Raw genomic sequence first — 26927 nt, 5'->3', positions numbered from 1 at the left:
TCAAAACTAGCTATGATTTGTCTTGAGAACTGATTCCCAGCAACCTTGTGTAAGTCGGTTTTTCTTACGCAACGTGAACATAGAACATTGTTCTGGGTTAGATTAGTGCTTCCCAGTCATGTTTTTATAAAGAAAATGCTTATTTTTTTCCCCCATCTCCAACCTGTGGACTCCCTAGATGTGAAAATGACTACAACCGAGCAACTTCTTGGACAATTAGCACTTTAAACACCATCACATTGGTTATTTTGAGAAACTTATGGCTGTTAAAGAACAAAGTATTTAAAGGCAAAGGTAAATTCACATGCAGGTTGTTTCATCTGATGGCAAGTGTTTACATTTACGGCAGACTTAGGTACGATACAACAAGTAACCACTAAAGGTGGTCACAGGTGGATACTTGGCTGGTATAGAGCCAGTTGCCAGCCTGAGCCAGACTTCTTGACCATAATTTAACTCTAATAAAGCATTTCCAGTAATTACTCTGTCAGTGTACTTGTTAGCATTAATATTTTCAGCCTGAAAAGTGAGTTTGTCTATTCCATCAATGACCAGATAGCCAGAGGCACGTGGACTAAATGATTCAATGGTATATTCAAAAACATAGACCCCCAGATACGGAACATGGAACTTCCCAGTTGCTGGGGCAAATGAAGCGCCATAGTTGACATCCAGATTGTTAAATCTGATGGGTCCTGGAGTAGTCATTCCATATGTATGAGAGGCAAAAAAAGCCACCATAGGTGCGTATCTGTACGATCCTTTTGAAAAATCTGGAAAAGAATAAAGAAAAAATTCAAGTAATGTATAAAGGTAACTTGGACCAGCCAGAAGATCAAAAGCAGCTTTTCTGAAGCCACATCATCCAGTAGCTTGAGCAACTGAAACATCATATTTCTTCATAAACACAAAGTTTCTCTGTATTGTAGTTTTCTTCACAATTAGTGCTAGGTTTATGGACAAAACAATAATTTTAGCAACAGCAAAGGAACTTTATGTTTGTCTATACTATGTTATCATTAGGGAAGCTACTATTTGAACTTTCTTTCCCTCACTCCTCCCTCATGAAGTTTTTCCCACCCCAGGATATCTTTCATTGTTCCTATGTGTGCTGAAGCCAAGAATTTTCTCCACAAATCATATGCAGACACTAAAGAGGTTTAGCACTCCTGACGTTAAATGAGGAAATAAGTATAAGCTTTTCTCCTCAAGCTGAGCCTGCACACTATGATTCCCTGCCACTGTACAATTATTTTATTCACTATTCATATGCTGTCATGAGTAAGAATCAGTGAAATAGCTGCTAAAAGCTGCATAAAATTCACATTCCATGTGGCCTGGATGTAAATGATTTATTTGTTTTCCAGATTGAATAAGCACAGTTTCCACTTTTCTTTTTTGAAATATCTTTCAAGGGCTGCATCCTTTGCTGATGAAAATCAGAGGCATGCCTAAAATGACTTCTTGAGGCCATAGTCCCATGCATCATTGTAGCTACTTGTATTTATACAGCATTTATGGCCGTACTGAAGCTAGTATCCCCCAGTGAAGTGATTTTACCTCCCCCTTCAAATTTCATGATACCATGTTCAAATACATCTATTGCACACTCTCCCACTCTGTGCAATTCACCAGGGAGCTTTCCAGCTATTATGACTGGTCCCAGTCCAATTTAATCCCATCATCTGGTCATATTAAAGAAAGAGATCATGAGTCACCCATGGGGATTGATGTCTTCAGCACCAAAACACAGGACACTACTACTTGAGTTGGTACTCATGAAAGTGAAACGTGAGACCTTTGACCAGCAAATGCTCTCTAATTAGGCCCTGAGGCAGAGGCCTGTACTGCTAGCATATTGTGCTACTAAATTCTGTACTTGCCGACACTCAGAGAACTGTCGTTCACCAGCTTCATGCTGCAGTTGGCTCCTCCAAAGGGGTGGCGACAAGCACAAATAAAGCTCTGTCTGTCATTGATACAGGTTCCTCCATTCTGGCATGGGGAGCTGACACAAGCTGAATACTGCCCTGTGATAGAGAGGGAGGAAAAGCAACAACCTCAGCTGCAATGTCATTACAGTGACACTTTCCAAGTTTTCAACATTTTGGAAAGCCTCTTTGTCCACTCATAAAACCAGTGGAATTTTTGCTCTGTGAAGGCCAACTTCACATCCTGTCCAGGCACTTCAGATCGTTTGCTAGCCTCCCTCTTTGCCTGAACATAGTGTACCCTCAGACAGCCTCCAAGACATAGCTATATGATTATATACCTATATAATCATATACCTATATATACCTTCAAGATATACCTATAGCCTCTAAGAATTACCTATAAATGCTGAGTTCTGGTCATCTTAGAGGGTCAAGTACATATAATAAGATGAAAGATACAGAAAAGATACAGATCACACCCAGCTGATATGGAGAAATGTCAGTCCAGTTCTGCTAAGCTCTGAGCCAGTAACTACTGAGTGTAATTGCACAATGTGTTGTCATAGCAGTTGGAGGGGAAGAACATTCAAGCCATGTTAAAAATTAAATATTCCTATGAAAAACTCTGAACACAGAGCATTCCCAGATATTTTAGAAAGTCATATATTTTAGAAAACAAACCTTTTCTTTCCCAGGAACTACCATTACAGCTCTGGAAAGAATACTCCACACAGATTTACCAGTGATGGTAAATCTAGATTGGTAGGTGGGAACTGAAAAGCCTTTTATAAAAGGGTCTACTTATTGCCAGAGAAATGTTGACATGGATCTTCATATAGATACCTCAGTAATGCCTATAGTTATCTTCAGATTCCCATCCAGACATTTCACAGACTCCTGTATTAAGGCAAACTATGTCTATGAGAAATTTCATTTCAGCAAGCAGAAGGCTAAAGCACATAGTACAGTGACACTTAAATTTGCACTGGTGGAGCACATGGACCTAAAGAAACCCAGTAATTCTTTTCACAGAAAATAATATCCATCCCATAATGCCTGAAATAAAGCAATTTAGGACTGTGATGACTGGGGTCACAGTAGAGGCAACTGGACATGAGGAAATAATGTTTTTCTTCTCAGATAATAGTTTCACTGCACACTTAATTGACCTTATTTTTCACTCATATTTACCAAGAATCCACAACATTTCTGTCATATTTACCAAGCATCCACATGTTTACCAAGTGTGAAAGGAAAGCAGAAATGGCAGGAAAACAGCTGATTTTGCTGACTGTATCATATTCCCAAAATACAAAAGCTTTCTGTAAGAACAGGGCAGACTGTCGGCTAATTGGCCTAGGCTTATCATAACAAGAAGTAAATCTAAGAAACAGGAAAAAGATCACAAAAAGGAAACGATAATGAGATTGAGGCTAGTGTTTTAACAGTCTGCTGAAGGATAAGTTCGGCTGAACTTAATCTCAGAGTTAAATCAAATTCAGACATAGCTTTACCTACAAGAAATTAACCCTTCCAGCGCAGCATTGCTTAACAGCAGCTGGGGAGTGCACTCCATTTGCTAAAACTAGGAGAAGCTGTAAAGGGGTTTGTACAAGAGTTTTCAGCGTTAAGAGGCAAATGCCTTTGATCTCCCCTGAGAAGGTAATCTCTGTGTAACTTCCATGTAATCTTACAATAGCATGTTCTTGCTGTCATTTCTGGCTATGGCTGCCCCTCTGCCCAGTATTTTTATTTTCCTTCTCTTTGCTGAAGGGCATCCTGAGACACTATGTACTTATTTCTGCTTGGGGTAAAGATGCCAAGAGGTTCAGATTAGGAAAGAATTTCCTACTATACTGCATATCCTATTTTCAATTAATCTTCACAACTTAGTATTGTAGATGAGTAAAAGAGAAAGACTTTATAAATTAAATTCAAGGCTTAAATTGCAGCTATTAACAGCACAGAATAAACTGAATGCAGTTGCTATTTACTCTCAGTATGGCAGGAGGGAGCAGAGCCAGTTAATCCTGAGTTTTGCTACTCCTTGAGAGGGCAAGCAGCCAGAAGCTCTTTTGGGAAATACACTGCTGTACAAATAGATCTTCAAACAAATAAAGAAGCTCTGTCAGTATCTACTGGGGTGTTGTTTAGAAGCAAATCAAATATTCAGAAATTCAATGGTCTCTTTACGGAAACAAGTGATTCCAGTGGTTCAATTTGGAAATATCTGAACAGGAAGTAACTTGCCAACATTTTTCAATATTTAGTTATCTGTAACCGTCTTTCAGGAAGCCCTGGGAGATTGGAGGAGCCTGGAAGCCTACTAACCACAGGCTCACACAGGGTCAGACTGGTTGTCAGCCTACAATTATTAATCACCTCTGGCTTCGCGCTGTCAAGTCTGACAGTGATAAAAGTGATGCGTTTCCCCAGTAGCCTAGGTGCAAGGAGTGCCAGGGAGCAGTGGGAGAGAGGCAGCCCCACTGGGGCTGGCACCCAGGAACTGAGAGTGACAGTAGGGCTGGTGCCTCACCTGGAGTGGTGACAAGCAAAGCATAGCAGGTTGATTGTGGTAACCAGGGTTAGTCACAGCCCAGCAAGAATGAAAAGGCCTGGGAGATTGGCTTGAGCTGATCCCAGGCCCATAGGCAGGGTGCGCAGTCTAAGGGCTAGGTCAGTATGCCCAGGGCAAGTAAGGCTATCAGTACATTTGGGGCCCTGAGAGGGAATTCAGTTATAAGGGCTGTGCAGGGTGTTTACGGTGCAAAAAAGCACCACATGGATAGTGGCTGAGCCATGTCATTTGCCAGTTCCCACAGGACCTCTCATCCTGTAGACACATCTCATCAGGACTCATGGACCTTCATGTGCACCTTCAGGTTCCTTAGATAGTCTCAAACCTGATCTTCTCCTACAGCAGGTGGTTCTGCATTCTCCCATTCCCCAGCTTTGCCTTTTGCGACTTCAGCAATGTGGCTAGAGCATTTGCCAGTGAAGACCAAGGCAAAAAATTATGTCCCAGGTAACCAGGTCTTCTGCTTCCTTCTGGACAGAGCCCGCATTTTCTCTGGTCTTCTTTTTATCCCTGACATACCTACAGAAGCTTTTCTTGTTGCCCTTGATATCCCTGGTCAGATTCTATCAGGACTTTGGGTTTTCTAACCTGAGATCTGGCTGCTCAGACAATTTCTCCATATTCCTCCTAGGCTACCTGCCCTTGCTTCCATCAACTTTAGGATTCCATTTTGTGTTTGAGCTTGTCCAGGAGCTCCTTATTCATTCATAAAGGCCTCCTGGCATTCTTGCCTGACTTCCTCTGTCACACTGAGCTTGAAGGAGGTGATCCTTGAATATTAACCAGCTTTCTTGAGTCCCTCTTCTTTCAGGTCTTTATCCCATGTTACTGTACCAAGCAGATCCCTGAAGAGGCCAAAGTCCACTCTCCTGGAGCTTGCTATACATCCTTCTCACTGCCCTAAGGATCTTGAACTCCACCATTTCATGGTCACCACCAGCCCCTCCATGTTGGTGAGAACAAACATAGCCCCTCTTCTTGCTGGCTCTTTTGTCATATCACCAACACTTTCCAGGAACTTCCTGGATTACTTATGCCCTGCTATGTTGTCCCTCCAACAGATATCGATGTGGTTCAAGTCCCCCATGAGGATCAGGGCTTGTGAATGTGAGGCTGCTCCTATCTGTCTGTACAGGGCCTCATCTACTCTGTCTTCCTGGTCAGGCAGCCTGTAACAGACCCCCACTATAATGTCACCTTTCCCTGAATATCCGTTAATCCTGTCCCATACACTCTTAGGCAGTTCCTCATCCATCCTCAGGTGGAGCTTCATGAACATAACATGTTATTACATAATACAAACATAAATATAACACAGCTGCACCGTCAGTTATTCATGTTGACAGCAAATCTGAATAAAGCCAAACCACAACTAGTACAAGACAGGCAACAAGAAACTGCATTCACCTTTGCATGGCAGCCTCTAGATTCTCTTGAGAACAGACACAGCACTAAATGGCAATGTGAAAATGGAACTGAGCAAAGCTGCCCTCATGCTGCATCACACATTTCTGCAGTAGAATAGTTCATTGGAAGGTAAGAACAGACATAATCCATAACCAAGACTAATAAAAATCTTACTGCATATTGTTTCTTTAAAAGCTGTCACCTCCCCTTTTTCAGATGCTTGAATCTGTCTTAAGACCGTAATTTTCTTATTCATCCCAGGTTGCCAATACAGTTCAGTATCAGGATAAGCGTTAGATTTTCTGTCCCTCACATACATATTGTAGCCTTCAGCTGACATACATCTTTTTTTTTTCATCCACTCCACAATATGGGAAGTCTCCAAACCTGTATGTCCCTGCATATGGAATGCAAACTTGCATTCTTTCCCCTTGATTTCAAATTAACTAAGTATTACTTCAAGGCCAAATCCTGAACATATTAAAGCCAAAGAAAATCCCGATCTGTTAGAGCAGGATCCAATATTTAACATAGTGGAAATAATGAGAATTTTCATTCACCTTTTTCTAGAATTTTATTCTAATTTTTTTAAAATATACCCTGGCTGAAGATAGATACTTGTTAATTAGAACAATGGTCTTTCTTACTTCTTTAACTTACAGTAATGTAACGTATGAATTTGCTAGGCATGAAATATCACTGAGTGCAAAAGCTCATTACTGACAAAAAAGTCCGCATAAACATTGCTATGTAGAAATGTTGTTTAAAAATAGGGCTTTTCAACATCTGCAAAGATCTGCACTTTCTGTAAGAGTAAGCATGCTTCCAGTGTTATCAAGTGGGTATTTATTAAAATTCAGCATGAGATAAATAATAAATAGGAAATATATTAATTCAATAATGTGGAGTAAAAGAACAGAGCAGGTGGCAGCTTCCTGTGCTCCAGGCAGGTAGCACTAGCGACATTTTCCAATAAAGCAGAAGACTCGGGAAAGATTAAAGGCATCATATCTCATTTCCCCTTAATTTTAATTGTGATCAAGGGTTTTGAATTTCCATCTTGTGCTGTGCCACAAACAGGCAGAAAACAGAAATGATTGAGAAAGAACTGCTATTTCAAGTATCAAAATATTCAAATTAATTTGTAAGAAGAATTTGGGAAATCTTGGTGTGTGACTGCCTGTTGGAATAGCTGTCTGTCCTCTTTTAACCAAAATGTGAACCAAGGACTGAAACCCTTCAGTAGGGATGGCTTTTAGCAGAAGTCAAGCTACTCATTGGACTGGGACTTCAAAAAGGATCCTTTCAATTGATCACTGAAAAGTGCCCATACCTAAGACAGGAGGAGATGAGGGAGGGAAAGGGGGAGAAGAGGTGTGAAGAGGGAAAAGAAGATTGCCCATGGTCTTATCACATGAACAACAGTGGTAGCTCTTACTACCCCTATATCTGCTTATAATATGGTGCAAATATAGTTTCAGAAATGTTTGTAAATTTAAGAATACTTTACAGAAAATAGTTAGATCCAGGTCTTCAAAAGTATCTGGACATCTCTCTACCATCTAGGATCTGTTTCGCTTATTCTAATGTGAGTTAGAGTCCTTTGAGGATTTCTAGAAACTTAATCCTTCATCATTTTCTATATTTTGCCAGAAATTGTATTTCCATAAAATATTAGCTTACGTTACTGGTTTCCACTCATCTGATTCCAAAATTCATAACTCTATTTCTATTTCTGTGAATTCATCCACATGAATTCATTTCATATGATGATGGTTGAATTGAAGTTCAGAAGCAAATCTCACTCAAAATGTCTCTTTTAAGAATGGCAGCTTCTACTCAGCTGAGATGTTCTCTGGATGGACTCGAGTCAAACCTACTTTATTGTCTGGGCTCCTGATTCTGCAAGAACACACTGTTGTAACTGTAACTGCACCAGTAATCTCAATGGATTACTGAAGGAGTCAGCAAAAGCCTCATTTCAGTGATTTGATATATTCACTTGCCTCAGGTTTTTTATACTCTTCATCCCCACTGACACTGCAAAGTACTGACAACTCCAGATTACTCTCCCAGCTTGTATGGTTTTTTACTGAAATTGCTAATTGAGATGCAGGCACAAAATTCTTGTAGTTTAAACTTTGTCTAAATTGACAGTTATGTTTGAAAGGTCAGGTACTCAGCTGAGTGTGTGTGCATGTACATATATCTTAAACTGATCAGATGTGAGCTTGTTAAGGAAAATTAAATGGAGCTTCTAGATGTCTTAGTGCATCATCGTTTATAAGCAAGAGACTAGAGTAACCGCAGGTTCCTCTGAAACTCTCTTTTGCACTTTTTATTCACCTTCAGTCAAGTTCTGCCACTTCAGTTCATCACAATGGTTACATAGGCCTTTATTGCAAAGACTCTAATTTTTAGTAGAGTAAAATGCATTACCTGGATCTATATTATTATCCGTGTTTCTCTGACTTCGGCTTGCCAGGCTCATGGTGACATTTGCTGCTCCTTTTTTCACTGGGACTGGCTTCTTCATAACTGGTTTCATCTGCTTCTGAAGTTTGGTGATGTTGTTCATAGCATTTGCAACTGATATGTCAACATGCTGGGTTAAATTTGTCAAGATAGTTCCTGCTCTTATTTCAAGCACAGATTCAATGAGCTCTTTGAGGCCTCTATGCAGGAGAGGGATATCTGGCTGAGCAAGTTTAATTAGCACAGGTATACTCGCATTCACTTTATGGATGCTGCCATTGGTATCGTGACACAGCCCCCAAGCCTCGTGAGCAGTCTTGTTCAGAAGTGGAATGATGTTTGAGAAGCGGATTGACTTGGCTTCCAGAGCCTTGATCCTGGAACTCAGTGTCTGGAGCTGAAGTGAGACGACTTGCTCTTTCTCTGTAGAGGCTGCTTTGGGTTTTTTCAGTGAGACACAGTTGTTTGACAAAAACTTGGAAATTTTTGACTCCACATTCAGAAGGCGAATCTCATGGTCCTTTGATTCCTCAACAGAATCAAGTACCTTTTCTTCCAGGCGGCTGATATCTTGTTGTTGATTGTCCACTTTTGATGATGTATCATTTAAAATATAGAAAAGTCTTCTGAAATTGTGGAGGATAACTTTGTCAGACTCTTCATATGGAAGATCAGAAAGGGATGGCGCTACTTGTAAAGAAAATTCATACTTCTTGCCAACAAGCAGCATCCGGAGGGATTCATTCAACTGTTGAAATTGGGGAATGAAAGCCAGGAGGCTGTCCAGTTTCTCAGCTCTCCCACAGCAGACTTCAGTCTCATTTCTCAGAGCACGTAGCGTATCTTTCAGTACATAGTTATCTTGAATAGAATCAATAGCACTGTTTATCACTATCATGGTCTTGTTTAATCCATCTTCTATTTCCATGGAGCATTCATTAATATGACTCTCAAACAGTTCCTGATAAGCCTGAGATTCATTTTTAAGTCCTTCCTGAGTTTTGGAAAGCTCCTTAATTGCAGAACTCATTTTGTTAACAACAGTAGTGAGGTTTTCAAGCTTCTTGTTGATTTCTTCAGCTTGAATTTGTTGTTCATACTCTGAAGTCAGACTAAAAGGTATCCCTTGTTCAATCAAGGGTTGGAGAATCTCCATATCATAACACAAATCATTAATTTGCTCATTCATTTTGTTCATCTTATTGCCCAATGGAAGGAGCAGGTCAGAGAGACTTTTGTTTAGGATAAGCACATTCTCTTGAGCTACTGTCAGTTGTGTTTGGAAATCCCTCCTGCTCTCTGACAACATGTCATCACAGACCCCCAGAACAGAGTCTTTCTGATTTTCCAGTGCAACACTGAGGTTGCTGATCTTGATATCTTGGACTCTTAAGTCATCATAGATCTGCAGCACCATCATTCCTTGTTTCTTTACTTTCTCATGCAATGTGAACATGTACTCTGTGACATTGTACTCCGTGACTTTATCTGAAGGGATGTTTTGGCTTGAAGACTGTTCAACTGATAACAGTTGTTCATGAGCATCTTTCATTTCAGTAAGAGTCCTATTTAAAGATTCATAATAAATGACACTTCTTGACTGTTGATACTCCAAGTTATCCTCCAAGGTTTTCTGCTTTTCCTGTAAAGCTTTTATAGGTTTGTCGCAAGTGAGGGTCACTTCCTCTTTTATCTGCACTATATGACTCTTTAGCTCCAGAATATCAAGCTTTGTTGGCCCATTTTCTTTCTCCTGAACAAATTTTTGTTGGGTTTCATTCAGATGCTTGGCTAATCCCTTTGTGTTTTCAAGATCATCTGACAAACTAGATATTGTCTTGAAAATCTGAGCCATGCTTTCTTGCATTTCACTTTGAATTCCTTTAAAGTGCTCTCTGACAATATCTTTGACTAATTCGTTAATACTTCTGGATTTGAGACCTTCAGGAAAAAGGAGAAATAGGGAAACAATCAAACCAATTCTAGTAATATCTAAATTTTTTTCTGCAATGTGAGTAAGCACAGTGCTTTACGGAAGAGATACACATTCCTGCCCCTATTTACCAAGCCATAGAGCAAAATTTAAAGCTGATAAATGCAGAGAATGGATAACAGTATTTAAAGACTCATCCTTGTTTCTCCAAAATCAATGGCAGTTTTGCTATTATTTTGAAAGGGCAAACTCAGAGTCTGCATGTGGTATCTCCTAGCTAAGCTGTTTCTGAGCACTGAAATGGGGAGTTCTGTGTGCTTTTGTGGCTTGCTCATGAGAAAATGATGTGTCCTTTCTCCACTGGGAAAGTAAGGAAGAAACCACTTGCTTTATCAACGTTATGGTCAAGAAGTGAAAGAAGAGATTACCTTCCTAGTGTATGTGCTAAGTGATCATACAACATGCTATAGTCAGAAAGAAGCAAATAAAAAGGAATCGCCTTACTGAATATCTAAAATTAGCAACAAGACAACTGCTCCATCTCAGCAACACATCTTGATAACAGACCATCCTGCTGCAAGAGGTCTTTCACAGGATCTATACTGGTGTTTTCTTCCTGTGACAGTCAAGAAACTGCCAGTATTGCTCTCTCCCATTCCTACTCTATTTAGTTGATTCACATTTGGAGCAGAGCTCAGCTCTGGTTTTCAGGTGGTTTTGTTACCAGGAGAGTGAAACTTGAACAGACAGCTTTGGGCTTCGCTCCTTTACTTGCTGGCTAGGACATCTAGGTATGTGGTAAGCAAGTGGTATTCCAAAGTTCACTAGGGCCTGTGGGAGCATGCCCTTCCACAGAAAGACCTGATCCAAACTTGTGCTGTAAGTGACAATGGGGTATATTCTTAAGCTTGAGCTGAGAATTTGTGAATGTAACTCAATTTGTCTGTTGCTCATTTTGAAATAGAAAGGTCCAAACTACCTGTGAACATTACAGATCTCTTGCGCTTTTTATGAGATTATAAATTTTAATTTTAACTCTCTGGCTGAAATCCAAAGTGCATAATTACTCTGTGTCAACATATACTCCCTTTGTAGATTCAATTATTTGAAGAATAATGTGCAAAATAAATGTATGTACACAGGAGACTGAGTTAAGGTCATATATCCAGCTGTAAGTGACATTTCTGACTTGGAAGTGATTAACACTCCATTGTTGAGTTCATTTTCAAAGGAGTGTATATTTTAATAATGAAGAGGAAAGAAGTCTATAAAAGGGCTTGATGTGGAGTGAAAGGAGGAGGGAAGACTAGCGAGAAGTAAGCAGAGTTTACTAAATTAAAAGGAAACATCAAAATATTTTCTCTAAGTAAAAAGTAGGAACAGTCTCCGGAGTACTGCAAACCATTTTTAAAAATGCAGGTTTCACTAATCCAATTAGGGGATCATATCAGTTACTTCATTGAGCGTGGCCCTGTATAAACAGATGACAGGTTTGTGGGACCAAAGTCTATTTACAGATGAAACCAAGAAATAATGACTTTGTAAATGGTATTTTTTGTTCACAAAACCAGACCTCACTCCTAACAAACCCTGATACAAAGCTGGGCTGCCATAAGAATTTCTCTGTGTTGTGGTTTAAACCTTGTCATCAAGTTAGCCATGCAGTCTCTCTCTCACTCCCCCCCTTCTTTCCCTCCCCCTACTCCCAGAGGGATGGGGAGGAGAATCGAAAAGGAATGTAACTCCCACTGGCTGAGATAAGAACAGTTTAGTAACTAAAGTATAACACAAATCACTACTGCTATCACCAATCATAATAATGATAAAGGAAATAACAAGGGAAGAGAATACAACACCTCACCATCCGCTGACCGATAACTCACCCCCACCCCACAGTGAACTAGCCTTTCCAGGTAATTCTCAGTTACCTCCTGAGCATGATGTGCTGTGTTATGGAATACCTCTTTGGCTAGTTTGGGTCAGGTGTCCTGTCTCTGCTTCCTCCCGGCTTCCCCTCCTCCCTGGCAGAGCATGAGGCTCAGAAAGTCATTGGTCAGACTAAACATTCTGACCAGCAACTAAAAACATCGGTTTTATCAGCACTGTTCCCAGGCCAAAAGTCAAAAACACAGTGCTGCATCAGCTACTAAGAAGGAGAAAAAATGACTGCTACTGCTGAACCCAGGACACTGTGGTAAGAAGAAAACTGATTAATGGATACGAGCAAAGGACCTGGGCACCATGGTAAGAAAATGGAAAAGCATGGGAGGTAGGAAGAAGTCTGAATAGTATGAAGGAGCTACAGACTTAACGGTGCTCCAAAAGCATGTTGCTTCAGGATGGCAGTGCTAGTGGGGAAAGTTGTGTTTTCCTTCAGGTGAGATCCTAAGAGTAATTTTTAGCAAGTCTGATGTTCCTATACTGCACATCTATACCAGGTTAGAGGACACCATGAAAACTTCTTCCAGCTCCTGCTACTATAGGATGCTCTTTGCCCACTTGGAGTATGGCTGACCGATATTCGCTGGACAGAAACTGCAGTTGCCCTTTGACATTACAACAGAAACTCTAACCTTGCTCTCTCTCTTCTCTTCACCTCATTCCTGCTATTTACCTGTATACAAGCCAAGAATAACCTCTATTGGAGGACTCACAATTAGAGTCAAGGAAAGTAGCTGATAGCAGTATTTTCATTAGTAATTTGATTAGGAGATAGATGGAGAACATAAATCAAAAAAGGGCCAGCAACTGGAGATTTCATCTAAGCAGGTATAATATATATCATTGCAAATAAAACCAATAAAAGCTTGAAACACATTTGCAGAGAAGTGTGAAATAACAGAGTCTTTTGTAATGCATGTTTTAATTAGAACTTGGACCCTTAAATACAGAAAGGGAATGAAGAAGCAGAAGTACAGAATGCAGCAAAAGAATGCTCTTGGAATAGAATGGAAATGACAGCTAGAAAGAGTGGAATATAAAAAAGAATGAAGAGAAAGCAGAAGGGAAATGTGAAATATTCAAAGACAAATTAAATGTATGCCCAAAGGTCAAGAATGCCATCTAGCAATATGTGGAGAGATGAAAGCAGGTCACCTATGTGAGAGATGGGATCAACTTGATCCAGGGTACAAGAGGGCCATCTAGCATGTGGCACAAGCAACTCGGGAGACAGAGGACTGAACATAGAAGAAATAGGGCCACACTTGGTAAATTTGAGGGATATACAAAAGCACTTAATGTTTATTTTTATCTCATTGTAAGAAGCTCCAGTTCTCTCATTTCATTCTCAAACAATATGTAGTTTTCTGGATTCTAAAGTGTATAATACAAACAGTTTGGGGGAAAATTCTGAAACATGAGCAAAATATTGTATATCAAGGAAATGAAAGCATCAGTCTCAATCTGATTGTTAAGCACCATTTGTAGTTGGGAAACAAACAGCTGCAGGATTCACAAAGAATGGATGCATAATTCTAATAGCGAGAGTTTGCCCAACCTCCTGATTCCTGTCTATGTCTCTCATCTACCACACATGAGTACAGATGTTTATCAAAGGTAGCTTAATATGATCAGAGGCAAATTATTCAGCTGGATGTTTACAATGTTATAGATACAACAACCACAGAATTCCTTATACATTTCCCCTGCATATGTGAATTACGTATTAAAGAATATTACTTAGATTTGATAGCAAAGCAAATAGCACGTCCTTTAGCAGCTGTCATATAAACAAAAAAAAAAAAAAGATAAGAATATTTGCAGAAGCTCTAAGTAAATGAAAATGTCTCAATTGTGGCTTAAGTTATCACATAGATGATGCAGTGCCCAAGAATGTAAATTCTTTGTCACTATAAAAGACACCATAACAAATGTCAAAATAAACAAATCCCTTCACCATGGTATGAAACTAAGACAATTCTTCCTATAAATGTTGAGCAATAGAACAGGATCGTTTATGAATGTTTTTAGCATTTTTTTTTTTTTGTGGCACCTTTAACTGCATGAATGATTATATTAATTTATTTTTCTTACCTTTCAGAAAAGACTGCAAGTCTCTGCCCTTATCTTCATTGATTTTGCCTTCCAGAGAAGAAAGCATTTTGCCCACATCATTCATCGCAGCAGCAATGCTGTCAACCTTCTTCTGTAGAAAAGTCAGTTTCATTTCCTGGCTGCTAATCCTCTCATTCATTTTTTGTGTAAGTGCTTGGTCAAAGAACAAGATGAGAAGAAAAAAATCCCAAACCTTTAAAACACTTGCGGGGAGAAAGTGTAAATGACTTGACACACATTAGCTGGAAGTGGGGTGAAAAGTTTCTGAAATTTTAGTCTTGAGTGAATCATCTTGATTTTTGTCATGTATCATGTATTAGTGACATTCAGAAGCACAGCACTAACTAATTACTGAAGCATCTGTATCCATTATAAAGTATTTGCAACTCTCCAAGAGCATTTTGAATGGTTAGCATATTTTAATCAGCATAATGCCATTTTTCCTCCACCTAGTACCCTACAGTGTATTCAGTTAATTCGCATTTAGTCTATCTCTTCTAACACAATCACAAAAACCTTGATTTTTACTTACAATTTATAACATAACTTGATGAATTTGCAAGGCTTGTGTTTGAAGGAAAACATCTTTTCAGCGCTGGGGCCACAATAAAGGCTTGTTCAACATAGCAACAAAAGAGCTAAGAGATAAATGACTCTGGAATAATCATTAGTTTGCCATTCAGAAATGATGCTCAACCTGTGAAGTCAAGTTTGTTTTAAAACCTGCCCAAATTGATCCTGACACTTGTAGTCTCTTCAGGTATAAAAAGGCCTGGTTTTAAGATAGGCACCCTTTTAAGATAGGTAGTGATGATGAAGGCCTTGGTCCTGCAAATTAGGACTCCATATGACTTCAGGTAGCCATCTGAGTTTGATAGCTGACAGGAATGGGACTTAAGTCTGTGATTTTCAGAAGATGCTGAATCAAAATTAAATGCTCCAATTACTGTAAGCAAAGCTACAAAATCTCTTTAATTCCTAAAACTTCAGCCTAAGTGGCTTACCTTAGACACATGATATATTATCCTACATGATCAAGGACATACTATGACTTAATGAACTGCTAGGCAAGAGATTCTTTAGAGTGCATACAAATATTTATTAGTATAAATTTACAATATATTTACAATACAATAGTAACAGTATTGCTATTGATCTTGTGTCATTTTTCATTATGGCATCAGTGTCTATTCCCATGGCAGTGAACAGTTTTAATCAGGACTCATGTGCAAGCACAGGAGTGTAAAAACAAAAAAAAACCCAAAACACCCCCCCCCCCCCAAAAAAAAAAAAAAAGTTATATGTAAAAGAGTATATTCTTCTGACCTGACTTTTATTCTTCAGAATTCTAATACGTAACAAATACATGTATCATATCTAACTCAACAGCATTTGGGAAAACCCTGAAAATTCACTAAATGCACCACTCAGTGCAGATGAAGCATTCTGAACACCAGTGAGAATGCCCTCCTGTAAAGGCATGTTGGTTTTGAAATTCATATGTGGTAAAAGCTGGTGAATAAGGCTGGCTGGTTTAGGGTAGAATGTTAGTACCTTCAGCTGTTTACTTTGCCCATCGTGTCTACTTACACAGATACAAAATTGTGTTCATAACCCAACCACCTAGTTTAGAGTCTGGCAATTCTCCCCAGTGGCAATGTGGAGACAAGCCGTTGTAGGATCTTTTTTATCTGAATACTCTTCATCATAATACTGCTCTGTGACAAACAGACATATCTGGACACTTGTGCTCCTGTCTGAATTGTTATTATGAGAAAGTGATTTGAATTCTTTACTGGCTCATGCATAGTCACCCAAACTGATAACCAACCTGCCGGGTGCAATGCTTTCTTCAGTTCATTTTCTGTCAGTCAAACTACACAGGTGAACCTGAAAGTGAGGTTTATAAGTAGCATAGCTGCATAGTAGGATCTGGAAACAGAATTCGGCTTTCAGAGTCCTGGCAGCTGCTGACGGAATGACAGATCAGGGCTGTCAGTCCTGGCACTGGGCTCAAGTCATGTTCACAGGGTTCACAGCCAGAACAGGTATTTCTCCTTCTGAACTGACCCCATTTAATTTAAAAATAATTGAAAAGCAATTAACATGGAGCTCTCCTCCTCCCTCCACACGTATATGGACATAAACACATACATGTGTACTGTCTCCATAAAACCCTGTGGCAGTCTCAATTCTGACATCCCATTCTGTAATAAGAAACAGTCTCAAACATCCGTATAAAGCTATAAACTGCCCTTGTGCTGTTTAGCTATTTGATCATCCTAGATAGAGTAGCTTAAAACACACCTAAGCCGCCCTTGCTAATGTCTGAAGCACAACTACTAGCTCTGAATAAAGCACCACTTTCTGTAATATGTAACAACAATCACATATTCAGATAATACAATTAACGTCACTACATTTACTTGTATGCCCAATGCTGGTCTATGCTACTTCTAGATTTGATGGGTTTGGTTTGGGTTGGTTTTTGTTTTGGGGGGGTTTTTTTGCCTTGCTGTTTGGTTGTTTGGGTTTTTTTCTGGTAATTTCTGCCTTTTACTCTAATGTAATAGTTTCAGTATTTCTATGCAGAATTATTTTCCTGGATTTTTTTTAGTCACAAGACACTGTATAAATGCTAAGTTACTGGTATCTTTAAAATCAGTTTCTTCTGCCTGTCTTTACCAGAGAAACATACCACTGAACCATGACTAGAAACTCTAACGGTTCGTTCAGGTCCTTTCAGCACACAGGGATTTTTCCCAAATTGTTTTTGCAGTGATCTTAGTGAGTCATGTGGTCAGTGATTGGGTTAGATGTGATAGTAATTATAACAGCTGACCTGGCCCATTGGGGTCCTGAGGAGCTCCTGGTGTTCTCTCACTGACAGTTCTGCTGCTTTCAGCCTGGTTGCTGTGTATAAGTGATTGTTGTTCTTGAGCCAAAAGAGGGAGAAAAAGGAAAGGACGTGAGTGAAACACTGAACATGACAATCACGATTCCACAACAGTTGCTTTCTTTCTCTACTCCGTAACAATTTTATCAAAGCCTAAAAATTTGCAATGATTCTTATTATCTGCTTAGTCCATCTACAAGAGAGGGTTGGTATTAACATTAAAGTGTCAGAACTTGCTCTATAATGAACAGAATATTGCAATCTCCAGGGCTAAAAAATCCTAGAGAAATATTTTAGATCAATATAACAATAGTACAAAGGCAATACAGTGATAGTCAGCTGTAAAATTAATTATTACTTTTTTATAACAACAGAATTAGGTGTATTGAAACTGATGATTTTTTTTTTTAACAGATTACAGATTACACAACTCTTTGACCATATGAATCTTCCTACAAAAGGCAATGGGGATATTACATTGTTACAGCACCTAGAAAATAAAACCATTTCAAAACTTCATCGAATTCCGACAAATATCACCTGAGATTTGCAACTGGTACATACATTTAAAAACTTTACAAGGGGAATAAGTTTTTAAATATTTCCTCTGGTTGTAACAGATGGGATTTGCCGAGCTTACTTTACATCTCAGCCCAAAGATTCCAAAGCAATTTGCAAAAAGCTAGTGTACCATTATTATTATTTCAATATTACAGTTGGGAAAACTGAAGTTCAGAAAAATAAAGTACCTTCACTCACAAGTAGGGAACAATTGATAGGATAGCTGGAACTGAACTGAGATTTCCACCTTCCTGACTTACTTTTCCAGCCATTAGGCTTAACTGTGTTCTTGTGATTTCATTATTGTTAAAGAAAAAAAAAAAAAAACAACTCAAAAAACAAACAAAAAAACATATGTACAAAGTAGAATGTACATTTTCTACTGTAAATTCACACCAATTTTTATATGCTTGCTCAGTTCATGAAGCATTTTGAAGTGAACGTTGTTCCAGCTGGAACACATCTAAGGAATGCCACTTACATGATTTTCAGTCTTTAGTACAGTACAAGCAGAATAACTTTGGTATGGTGACATTATTTTCCAGTTCAAATATTAAAACTAGTTTGGCCATAATGTGAGTTTCCAAGGAAACAGAATGAAACGCTGAATCAAGAAATTCCCTTTGTTTCATCTGCCCCTTAGCAGTATATGTGAAGATCAATAGATTACATTTAAAGGTGCTGTAAGGTGGTTTATGTTGCAAATTAAGGGGGGGGGGGATTATCAATTAGCACACAAACTCAAAGGAAAGGTCACTGAATTTATGGACTGAAAATTTCACAGAATTTATTTAAATCAACTGATAAATACAAAATCCTCAAATAGTTATCATTTCAACAGCTTCAGTTCCCCTTTTGTGGCATGGTTATTGACAGGAGTTAAATACTTGCATTCAGCCCAATTCATTACGCAGGATTTATCAGATGGTGATGTGATGATATGATCTATGACAAGGAAGTCAGTTACTTGCATGTGATAAAGACCAGTGGATCGATGTTCTTTTATTCTTTCATTTACCGATATTTCTGTTGCTCTAAATGTATTTATATATTATATTATAAAATATAAATGTTACAGGCACCAGGGGTTTTTTATACTATCTATCTTATCTCTGATCCTCCCTATTAAATCAATTGCCCCACTCACAGCTTCACATTGTGGAATACCTAAAAGCCTTAGTTTTAGTCACTTATGGAGTTTCAAGGATATATATATTTATGGCTGTGTGCTTGTTTTACTAATACTTTAAACTGTTCAGATAATTTAATTTCTGCAAGACCCAGGATATAGTATCACTCTGTTTGAGCATGCCAGTAATGGAGCAAGCCAAGAGTGCATTATGCCACTTCTAAAAGCAGCAAGAAGAGTAATCAGTGATACATACATACATAATTCCTACAAGACAATAAAGCATATTGTACAGTTATTAAATGTCATCACTGTATAGGAAAGGTACTTAGGCAGCTTTAGAAATTCAGGGGTTTCATTTGTGAAGCAAATTCAGGAGAGTCACCGACAATATAGCTTCTACTATATCATTCTTCTAGTGTGCCTCAGTCTGTTTCCAAAGGAAGTGCTCTGACACATTATATGGTGATTAAGTCTTATGTACTCCTTGGTCCCTCAGCTGAGATTCCCCATCCTAGATGCTGAAGACCAGCAGATGTGATGTAAACACCAGACTGAAACTCTAATATATGTATGCTTTAGGGTAGAAATAGTCATAAAATTATTTGCATGAGACCTTTTAAAAACTGGATCTTCTATGTTCATTTTAAGCTAAAAAAAAAAAAATAAAACAAAAATTAGACCACTAGACCCACCTTATAGGTGCCATTTACAGTAAGAAAGCAACATCAACAACAACAACAAAAAGAGGCAGCAATTCAAAGTGCTGAGCAATGAGTTCTCCCAGTTTTTCCAGGAGCTTTGGGGTTTTCAGCACTTCTGGGTATCGGGTAATGCACATAGGAATTTAATATTAGGCTCCTATTATTGAATATATTGGCCTAGATGTATAATTTATTGACCCATGTATTTTTAAACATAGAATGCAAAATGATTTCAGAAAATATTAAAAAAATGGAAATTGGATCTTTTTTTCTCAATATATTTTTGATGAAACTGGAGTAGTTGAAGAGGAATGCCTGTGGGGAATTTGGTAGTTTCCTACCATTCCCTGTGTTTCAAGAGGAATTGCTACCTTTTGTGTCTGCAGCTCATCCCAAGCAGAGGATAGTACTCACTCCTGTGTGGAATATTTTACAGCCATCTGCTGGAAAAATGACATCACTACCATGAGAGAGAATTCAGTGCTAGCAATGGCTATGGCATTATCAGCAACTCTGAGAACCAGCTGTTGGCTCTAAACCACAGCCAAGGCAGATGGAAACGAATTCATACACATTAAGTCACCTCAGCCTCAGTCTACAGAAAAGCTGAATTCGAATACAGCATGATCTATATTTGAAGATGCATCTTCCAGTTCTTGAAATCATTTTTGACGTAATAGAGTGTTAAGAGAACACATGTAGATGAGCAAACTGGGATTTCTCACCTTCAGACATTACTACATGCACATTATTTTAACTTTTCCTCCTTAAGCTGGAGAAAATGAAGCTGTGTTTAGTAAAAATGACATCATGAACTTTTCAACTCAGAAATTATAAACCCTTTCATCTTAGCAGTTTTGCTCCCATTTAGGCATTTGGTATTCCCAAATCAAAACAATGATGTTTTATTTGTCAAATAATCCATACTGCGCTGCTTCATGAGACTTGTAAGAAATTATGTCTGTATTTTTCCCTTCTTAAAAAGTTGCATTGTCCATGCTGGACTAGGATCCATTTCTTATCCAATCTGGTCACGTGTTGCCGCATAGGAGGTAAAGTTAGAAACAATGATCTGAACATGTGTCTTCCCAGAGGCTCCTCTGTCTCACTCACTGCTACATTACCTTGAGAAACATCTGTAGCCAAGCAGTTACAATGAGGCTACCAAATATAGTTTACAGATGTCTTGTAATAACTATCAGATGGTGACAAGTGTTTCCTCCTGCCTAGACTGTCAGACTGAAATACTTGTGTATGATTTCACTTGGTTTGAGAGAGAAGCTCAATCAGAAGGCATTTTGAACTCGCATTTGCTACAAGCAACCCACATCACACTCAAAGTAGTTCCCAGGATCTAAACCATATTGTCAGAATTCCTCAGTTCTCTTGGCACCCTTGATAAGAGTTCTGTTGTTGAGAAGACGAAGTGCAGAGAGGCCAAGCATAGAGCTCAGAGCCTCTGGAGAGCCCGTCAGAGCTTACAACGTCTCTCCCCCTGCTGTTGTAGAAACGAAGTGCCTGAAGACAAGACGGGCTCCCAGCTGTTCAAGTTCATTAGCTGAGGTCTCTTCGTGGGAATTGAATAATACAGCAGGGCTTGTGCTGGTGGTCTGCTCCTCATGGGAGGCATGATTCCAGAAGCAGGGAAGAACAGCCTTTCTGACATAACACCTTTCATCCCAATCTTTTTAAGCACTTCTACAAGCATTAATTAATTAAATATCCCAGTGCCCCTGTGAGGTAAGTGTCATCTCAATTTTCTAGATGGGTAAACTTGTGTATGCAGATTATAAGTGGCTTTCCCAAATTATTCAGCAAGCCAGAAGAGGGTTGAAAACAGAACCCAGGAGATGTAATTTCAAGCCTGCTTCTGTAACACTTGACAACATTTTCCTTTATTCTTATTTTTACACAGATGCCACTACAAATCGAGTTATACAGCTTTTTTTCCTGGTCAATGCTTCCCTGTTTTGATGCCATTTCTATTTTATCAGCTGTAGCCTCCCTCTTCAATAACCATTTTTAAATCTATTTTTGTTAATGTTTACATTTTTTTAAAAGCAAACCTTTAAAACACCTGATCCACGCTCACTGGACACCCTTGCTGACTGTGTCCTGCGTTAATATTTGACTCCACGCTCAGCTGCACAGAAGAGAATTCTGTGCCTGCTGTGGTTCTGGTTTTTCAGTATTGAAATTTCTCTCCTGGATGTGAATAACAGTGATTTCTCTTCATTCCTCTACATTAATTTTTAATCACAGCCTCTACTTTACCACTGCTGATTGAATTCCCTACCACATCTAATGGCCTTTCTTGTAATATTCATTCATTTAAAATATGTATGCTGATGCCATATCATATTTTTCAAGGCCTGCTTGTCTAGGGCCAGCAGCAAAGAAATAGCTATTATACAGACATTAACTACAGTACACTGCCATATGTTTGATCACCAGGGCAGAGGTAAAACGCTCCATTCTGTCAAAAAAAGGGCACAATTTTACAGGGATCATGTGTAATATCTAGTAAAATTCAGTCACTGTTAAAATGAACAAAGAAAGTCCTACTCGATTCAGAGGGAAACAATGTTGATATATTAATTTATCATATCTAAAATATATTCTTAAAGCCTGAAACTGAAAGCCAAAAGAGTCACAGTGCTGAAGATGAATTTTACAGCAAGCATTCAACAGAGGACCTGGATTTAATATCTCCATCACTGCAATATTCAATAACTAAAAGGTGAAAAGTAGAAACACCAAACACACTGTATGCAACCTCCATATTTTAGCAAAATAGAATAGGACTAAAGATTTTGAGAAAATTTTATTTAGAGTTGTATTTAGAGTGGAAGAAAGAAAAGGACATTCTACTTAGCTATTCTGGAAATTCATGTGCAGGGAAGAGTCAAAATCCCAAGCATTTTAATTTACTGTGCATCTCTCCTGATTTTAAATTAACAGGAGAGACTGTATTGATTTTCAGCAGAGGTATTTGCTCACAAGTCAGATTACAATTTTTTTTCTTTTGTTGAAGTAAATAGTTTCAAATTCTTACAGCTCTACATACCTTTGGCTTGGCAGCTTTGCCCGCTGTACCCAGGGCAGCACTTCCACTCCAGTGATGTTACTATTTTATGTTTGATTCTGTAAGCTTGGTGTGTTGTTGTCTGGGACCTGCAAAACAAGAACATTTTAAACCTAGTTTAGGTGACCAAACAGGAGTTGTAGGATACCTGTATCAATTGCATTATGTTATCTTACATGTCAAGTACATCCCTTCACTAACTGCTTGAAACTGAAAGTGAAGCCTGACTAGGGTTTGGTGTTTCAATAGCAATCACAATTTTAATATTGCAGCCTTCAGATCGTCTGCATAGATGTAAAAGGAACCTGATAGTCTATTTAGTGCTGCCAGACTTCTTTCCTGAATATCCTATTCAGGAATCAAATAATGCTATCCTTTTATGGAAGAGCATCCCGACACGTAGGAAGTCAAGGAAGAGGGCCAGGAGACCTGCGTGGCTAAATAAGGAACTGCTGGGTATGCTCAAGTGGAAGAGGAGAGTTTACAGGTCATGGAAGGAGGGGCTGGCCACTCGGGAGGAATATAAGGCTGCTGCTAGAGGATGTAGGAAGGCAGCTAGGATGGCTAAGACCTCCTTAGAATTAAATCTGGCGAGAGGGGTCAAGGACTGCAGAAAGAGTTTTTTCAAATACATAGCTGATAAAACTAACACCAGAGGCAAGGTTGGCCCACTGGTGAACGGGATGGGTGCCCTGGTGACAGAAGATAAAGAGATGGCAGAGTTACTGAATGCCTTCTTTGTCTCTGTCTACTCTGCCGGAGGCAGTCCTGAAGAGCCCTGTACTCCTGAGACCTCAGATGAAGTCAGGTCAATGGAGCAGTTTGCCTTAGTCCATGAGGAATGGGTTAGGGACCAGTTGAGCAATCTGGACATCCATAAATCCATGGGTCCAGATGGGATGCACCCGCGGGTGCTGAGGGAACTGGCGGAAGTCATTGCTAGACCACTCTCCATCATCTTTACCAAGTCTTGGGAAACGGGAGAGGTGCCTGAGGACTGGAGGAAAGCAAATGTCACTCCAGTCTTCAAAAAGGGCAAGAAGGAGGACCCGGGTAACTATAGACCGGTCAGCCTCACCTCCATCCCTGGGAAAGTGATGGAACACCTTATCCTTGATGCCATCTTAAGGCATGTCAAGGATAAGAGGGTTATGAGGGGCAGTCAACATGGCTTTACCAAGGGGAAGTCATGCTTGACCAACCTCATAGCCTTTTATGAGGAAATAACATTGTGGATGGATGATGGCAGAGCGGTGGATGTGGTCTACCTTGACTTCTGCAAAGCATTTGACACAGTCTCCCACAGCATCCTCATAGCTAAATTGAGGAAGTGTGGCCTGGATGATCAGGTAGTGAGATGGACTGCAAACTGGCTGAAGGACAGAAGCCAGAGAGTTGTAGTCTATGGGGCGGAGTCCAGTTGGAGGCCTGTATCTAGTGGAGTGCCTCAAGGGTCAGTACTGGGACCAGTATTATTTAATATATTCATCAATGATTTAGATGAGGGAATTGAGTGTACTGTCAGCAAGTTTGCTGATGACACTAAGCTGGGAGGAGTGGCTGACACGCCAGAAGGCTGTGCTGCCATCCAGCGGGACCTGGACAGGCTGGAGAGTTGGGCAGGGAGAAGCTTGATGAAATATAACAAGGGAAAGTGCAGAGTCCTGCATCTGGGCAGGAACAACCCCAGGTTCCAGTATAGGTTGGGGAACGACCTGTTAGAGAGTAGTGTAGGGGAGAGGGACCTGGGGGTCCTAGTGGATGGCAGGATGACCATGAGCCAACACTGTGCCCTTGTGGCCAAGAAGGCCAATGGCATCCTGGGGTGTATTAGAAGGGGGGTGGTCAGTAGGTCGAGAGAGGTCCTCCTTCCCCTCTACTCTGCCCTGGTGAGACCGCATCTGGAATATTGTGTCCAGTTCTGGGCCCCTCAGTTCAAGAAGGACAGGGAACTGCTGGAGAGAGTCCAGCTCAGGGCGACAAAGATGATTAAGGGAGTGGAGCATCTCCCTTATGAGGAAAGGCTGAGGGAGCTGGGTCTCTATAGTTTGGAGAAGAGGAGACTGCGGGGGGACCTTATTAGTGTATATAAATATATAAAGGGGGAGTGTCATGAGGATGGAGCCAGGCTCTTCTCAATGGCTAACAATGATAAGACAAGGGGTAATGGGTATAAACTGGAACACAAGAGGTTCCACTTAAACTTGAGAAGAAACAACTTCTCAGTGAGGGTGACAGAACACTGGAACAGGCTGCCCAGGGAGGTTGTGGAGTCTCCTTCTCTGGAGACATTTAAAACCCGCCTGGACACATTCCTGTGTAACCTTATCTAGGTGTTCCTGCTCTGGCAGGGGGATTGGACTAGATGATCTTTTGAGGTCCCTTCCAATCTCTAACATACTGTGATACTGTGATACTGTAAAAAATATTTATACCTCTCAGGGGAAGCCTTTTGCTCCAACAGAGCAGAAGCTTGGAAAACTGCACAGAAAGGATTTCCTTGCCTACATGCACTTCAAAGCTTTGTACATGTGCACCTTCCTTTGCAGTACTTTGGAAGAGTGGAGCAGGCTTACTTGAAAACTTTGAACTGATCAGAGGGTGCCAGAGTGAAGGCATGCCAAGTCATGAGCTTTTACACTTGCTACAGAGACAAGTCATGAGTTTTTATACTTGCTATAAGGACATGTGAAGATGAGTCCTGGAAACATTCTAGTATGATCCCGTTTGTTTTCATTTTCATTTCTAAAGTCATGGTTGTATGAATTATGCAGCTGGCAATAACAAACTTGCAAGTTCTCTTTCTTTCTAGTTCTACACACCTTTGAGCACAGGATCCAATACACCAAGTCCAAGGCTTCGCTCTGCCTGATGAGAAGGTTTCCAGGTTGTCCACCACCACCGTAGGTATGAGTCTGGTATGGACATAAGCACACCAGTTTCTGCAAGACAGGGAAGACAAATATAATTAAAAGTACAAACAACATTTTCCACACTAAGATGATATATAATACTTATAGGGGAAATTTAAACCCATAATTTAGGGATCAGACCAAGTTCCAAACATTAAGTTTGGTTTCATGCTGCCAATGTAGCCTTGGGCAATTAGTCTTTGTGCTTCAGCTACCTGTTAACAACAAAGAAAATAGACAATCATTTCTCCATCTCTACATATATTTGTATTGCAATCTAATTTTTTTCCTGGAGCACCAAGTACAAAGAAGCTCTTCTAGACTGCAGTAATGACAAGTCTTAAAACACATCTACATTTCAGGTTACAGAAACTGTTTATCTAGAATTCAAAGGATTGTTTAGTAACATTTTTAGCCACCCATAACTCTCACTTTACGGATAGACACTTCTACTTTTCCTCCCTTTGCCCAGCATGAGATCATGTAGACTGTGTTTTGCAGTGCACTTTGAGATCAAAGCCACACATGGCAATAATGTGCCATAGTTCACACTGGCCTGTGCCACTGGCTATTGATTCAGAGAAGGAAGTCACATATTAAATCATCAAACTTTTGACCACTGCAACACAGGATGTAGAAGCTGGTGACTGCAAGGCCTGGTTTGCAAGAAAGGACTCTAAGGAGGTTCCAAGAAACGACAAACTGCTAAATCGTATTTTGAAAGCAGGGAACTTGGTAGAAGCTACAGTAGAGAACAGAAATTAAGTACAGATTATAAACTGAATAATGGCTCAGGAGAGATTTGTACAGAGGAATTATGCCACAGAAATCTATTAGCATTCTCTGTATCAGAAGCAGGTAGATAAAGGGGTGATTTTCAGAGGTTTTTGGCAAGGTCACTCAGCAAATGCCATTAGAGGGAAAAAAAGCAGTCTGTCACATAGCAAGAGGATAGACCTGGTATAGATTAATAAGGCATAAATCAGAGAGGTGAAAGACCAGTTAGCTTTCTCAAGAAAGAGTTTACCAGCAGAATCCCATATGTATATGTAATAGACATTATATTAAGACATTAATGAGGAGAGTAAGTGAATGGGGAGATAACAATCATTTTGTGTAGTGAACCAAAAGCTGATCTTGAAGAATTGCAAAAATCTCATGATGCTGAATTTCCACTTTTTTTTTTTTTTCCTGTCAGAACAGGGTCTTATAATGCAGAGTCAGACACAAACAAAGACAGCCTTATACATACAGTAT

The 26927-nt window shown here is 39.6% G+C and overlaps 1 protein-coding gene across 1 annotated transcript in view; it reads right to left on the bottom strand.

Moving 5' to 3' along the window:
- Nucleotides 1-351: 351 nt before the first annotated feature.
- Nucleotides 352-26927, bottom strand: part of MMRN1 (multimerin 1) — a gene marked incomplete at both ends in the record, with an annotated part of 42483 nt that continues 15907 nt past the window's right edge. Inside the window, 7 exons of the mRNA XM_080632253.1 lie at nucleotides 352-773; nucleotides 1884-2030; nucleotides 8359-10335; nucleotides 14363-14536; nucleotides 17226-17318; nucleotides 22741-22847; nucleotides 25581-25700. Coding sequence (XP_080488379.1) covers nucleotides 352-773; nucleotides 1884-2030; nucleotides 8359-10335; nucleotides 14363-14536; nucleotides 17226-17318; nucleotides 22741-22847; nucleotides 25581-25700 — 3040 coding nt within the window. The remainder of the gene's footprint in view (nucleotides 774-1883; nucleotides 2031-8358; nucleotides 10336-14362; nucleotides 14537-17225; nucleotides 17319-22740; nucleotides 22848-25580; nucleotides 25701-26927) is intronic.

This window comes from Psittacula echo, assembly GCF_963264785.1.
Source record: "Psittacula echo genome assembly, chromosome: 1".
Lineage (NCBI taxonomy): Eukaryota > Metazoa > Chordata > Aves > Psittaciformes > Psittacidae > Psittacula > Psittacula echo.
This window is presented reverse-complemented; position numbering and strand designations above follow the sequence as displayed.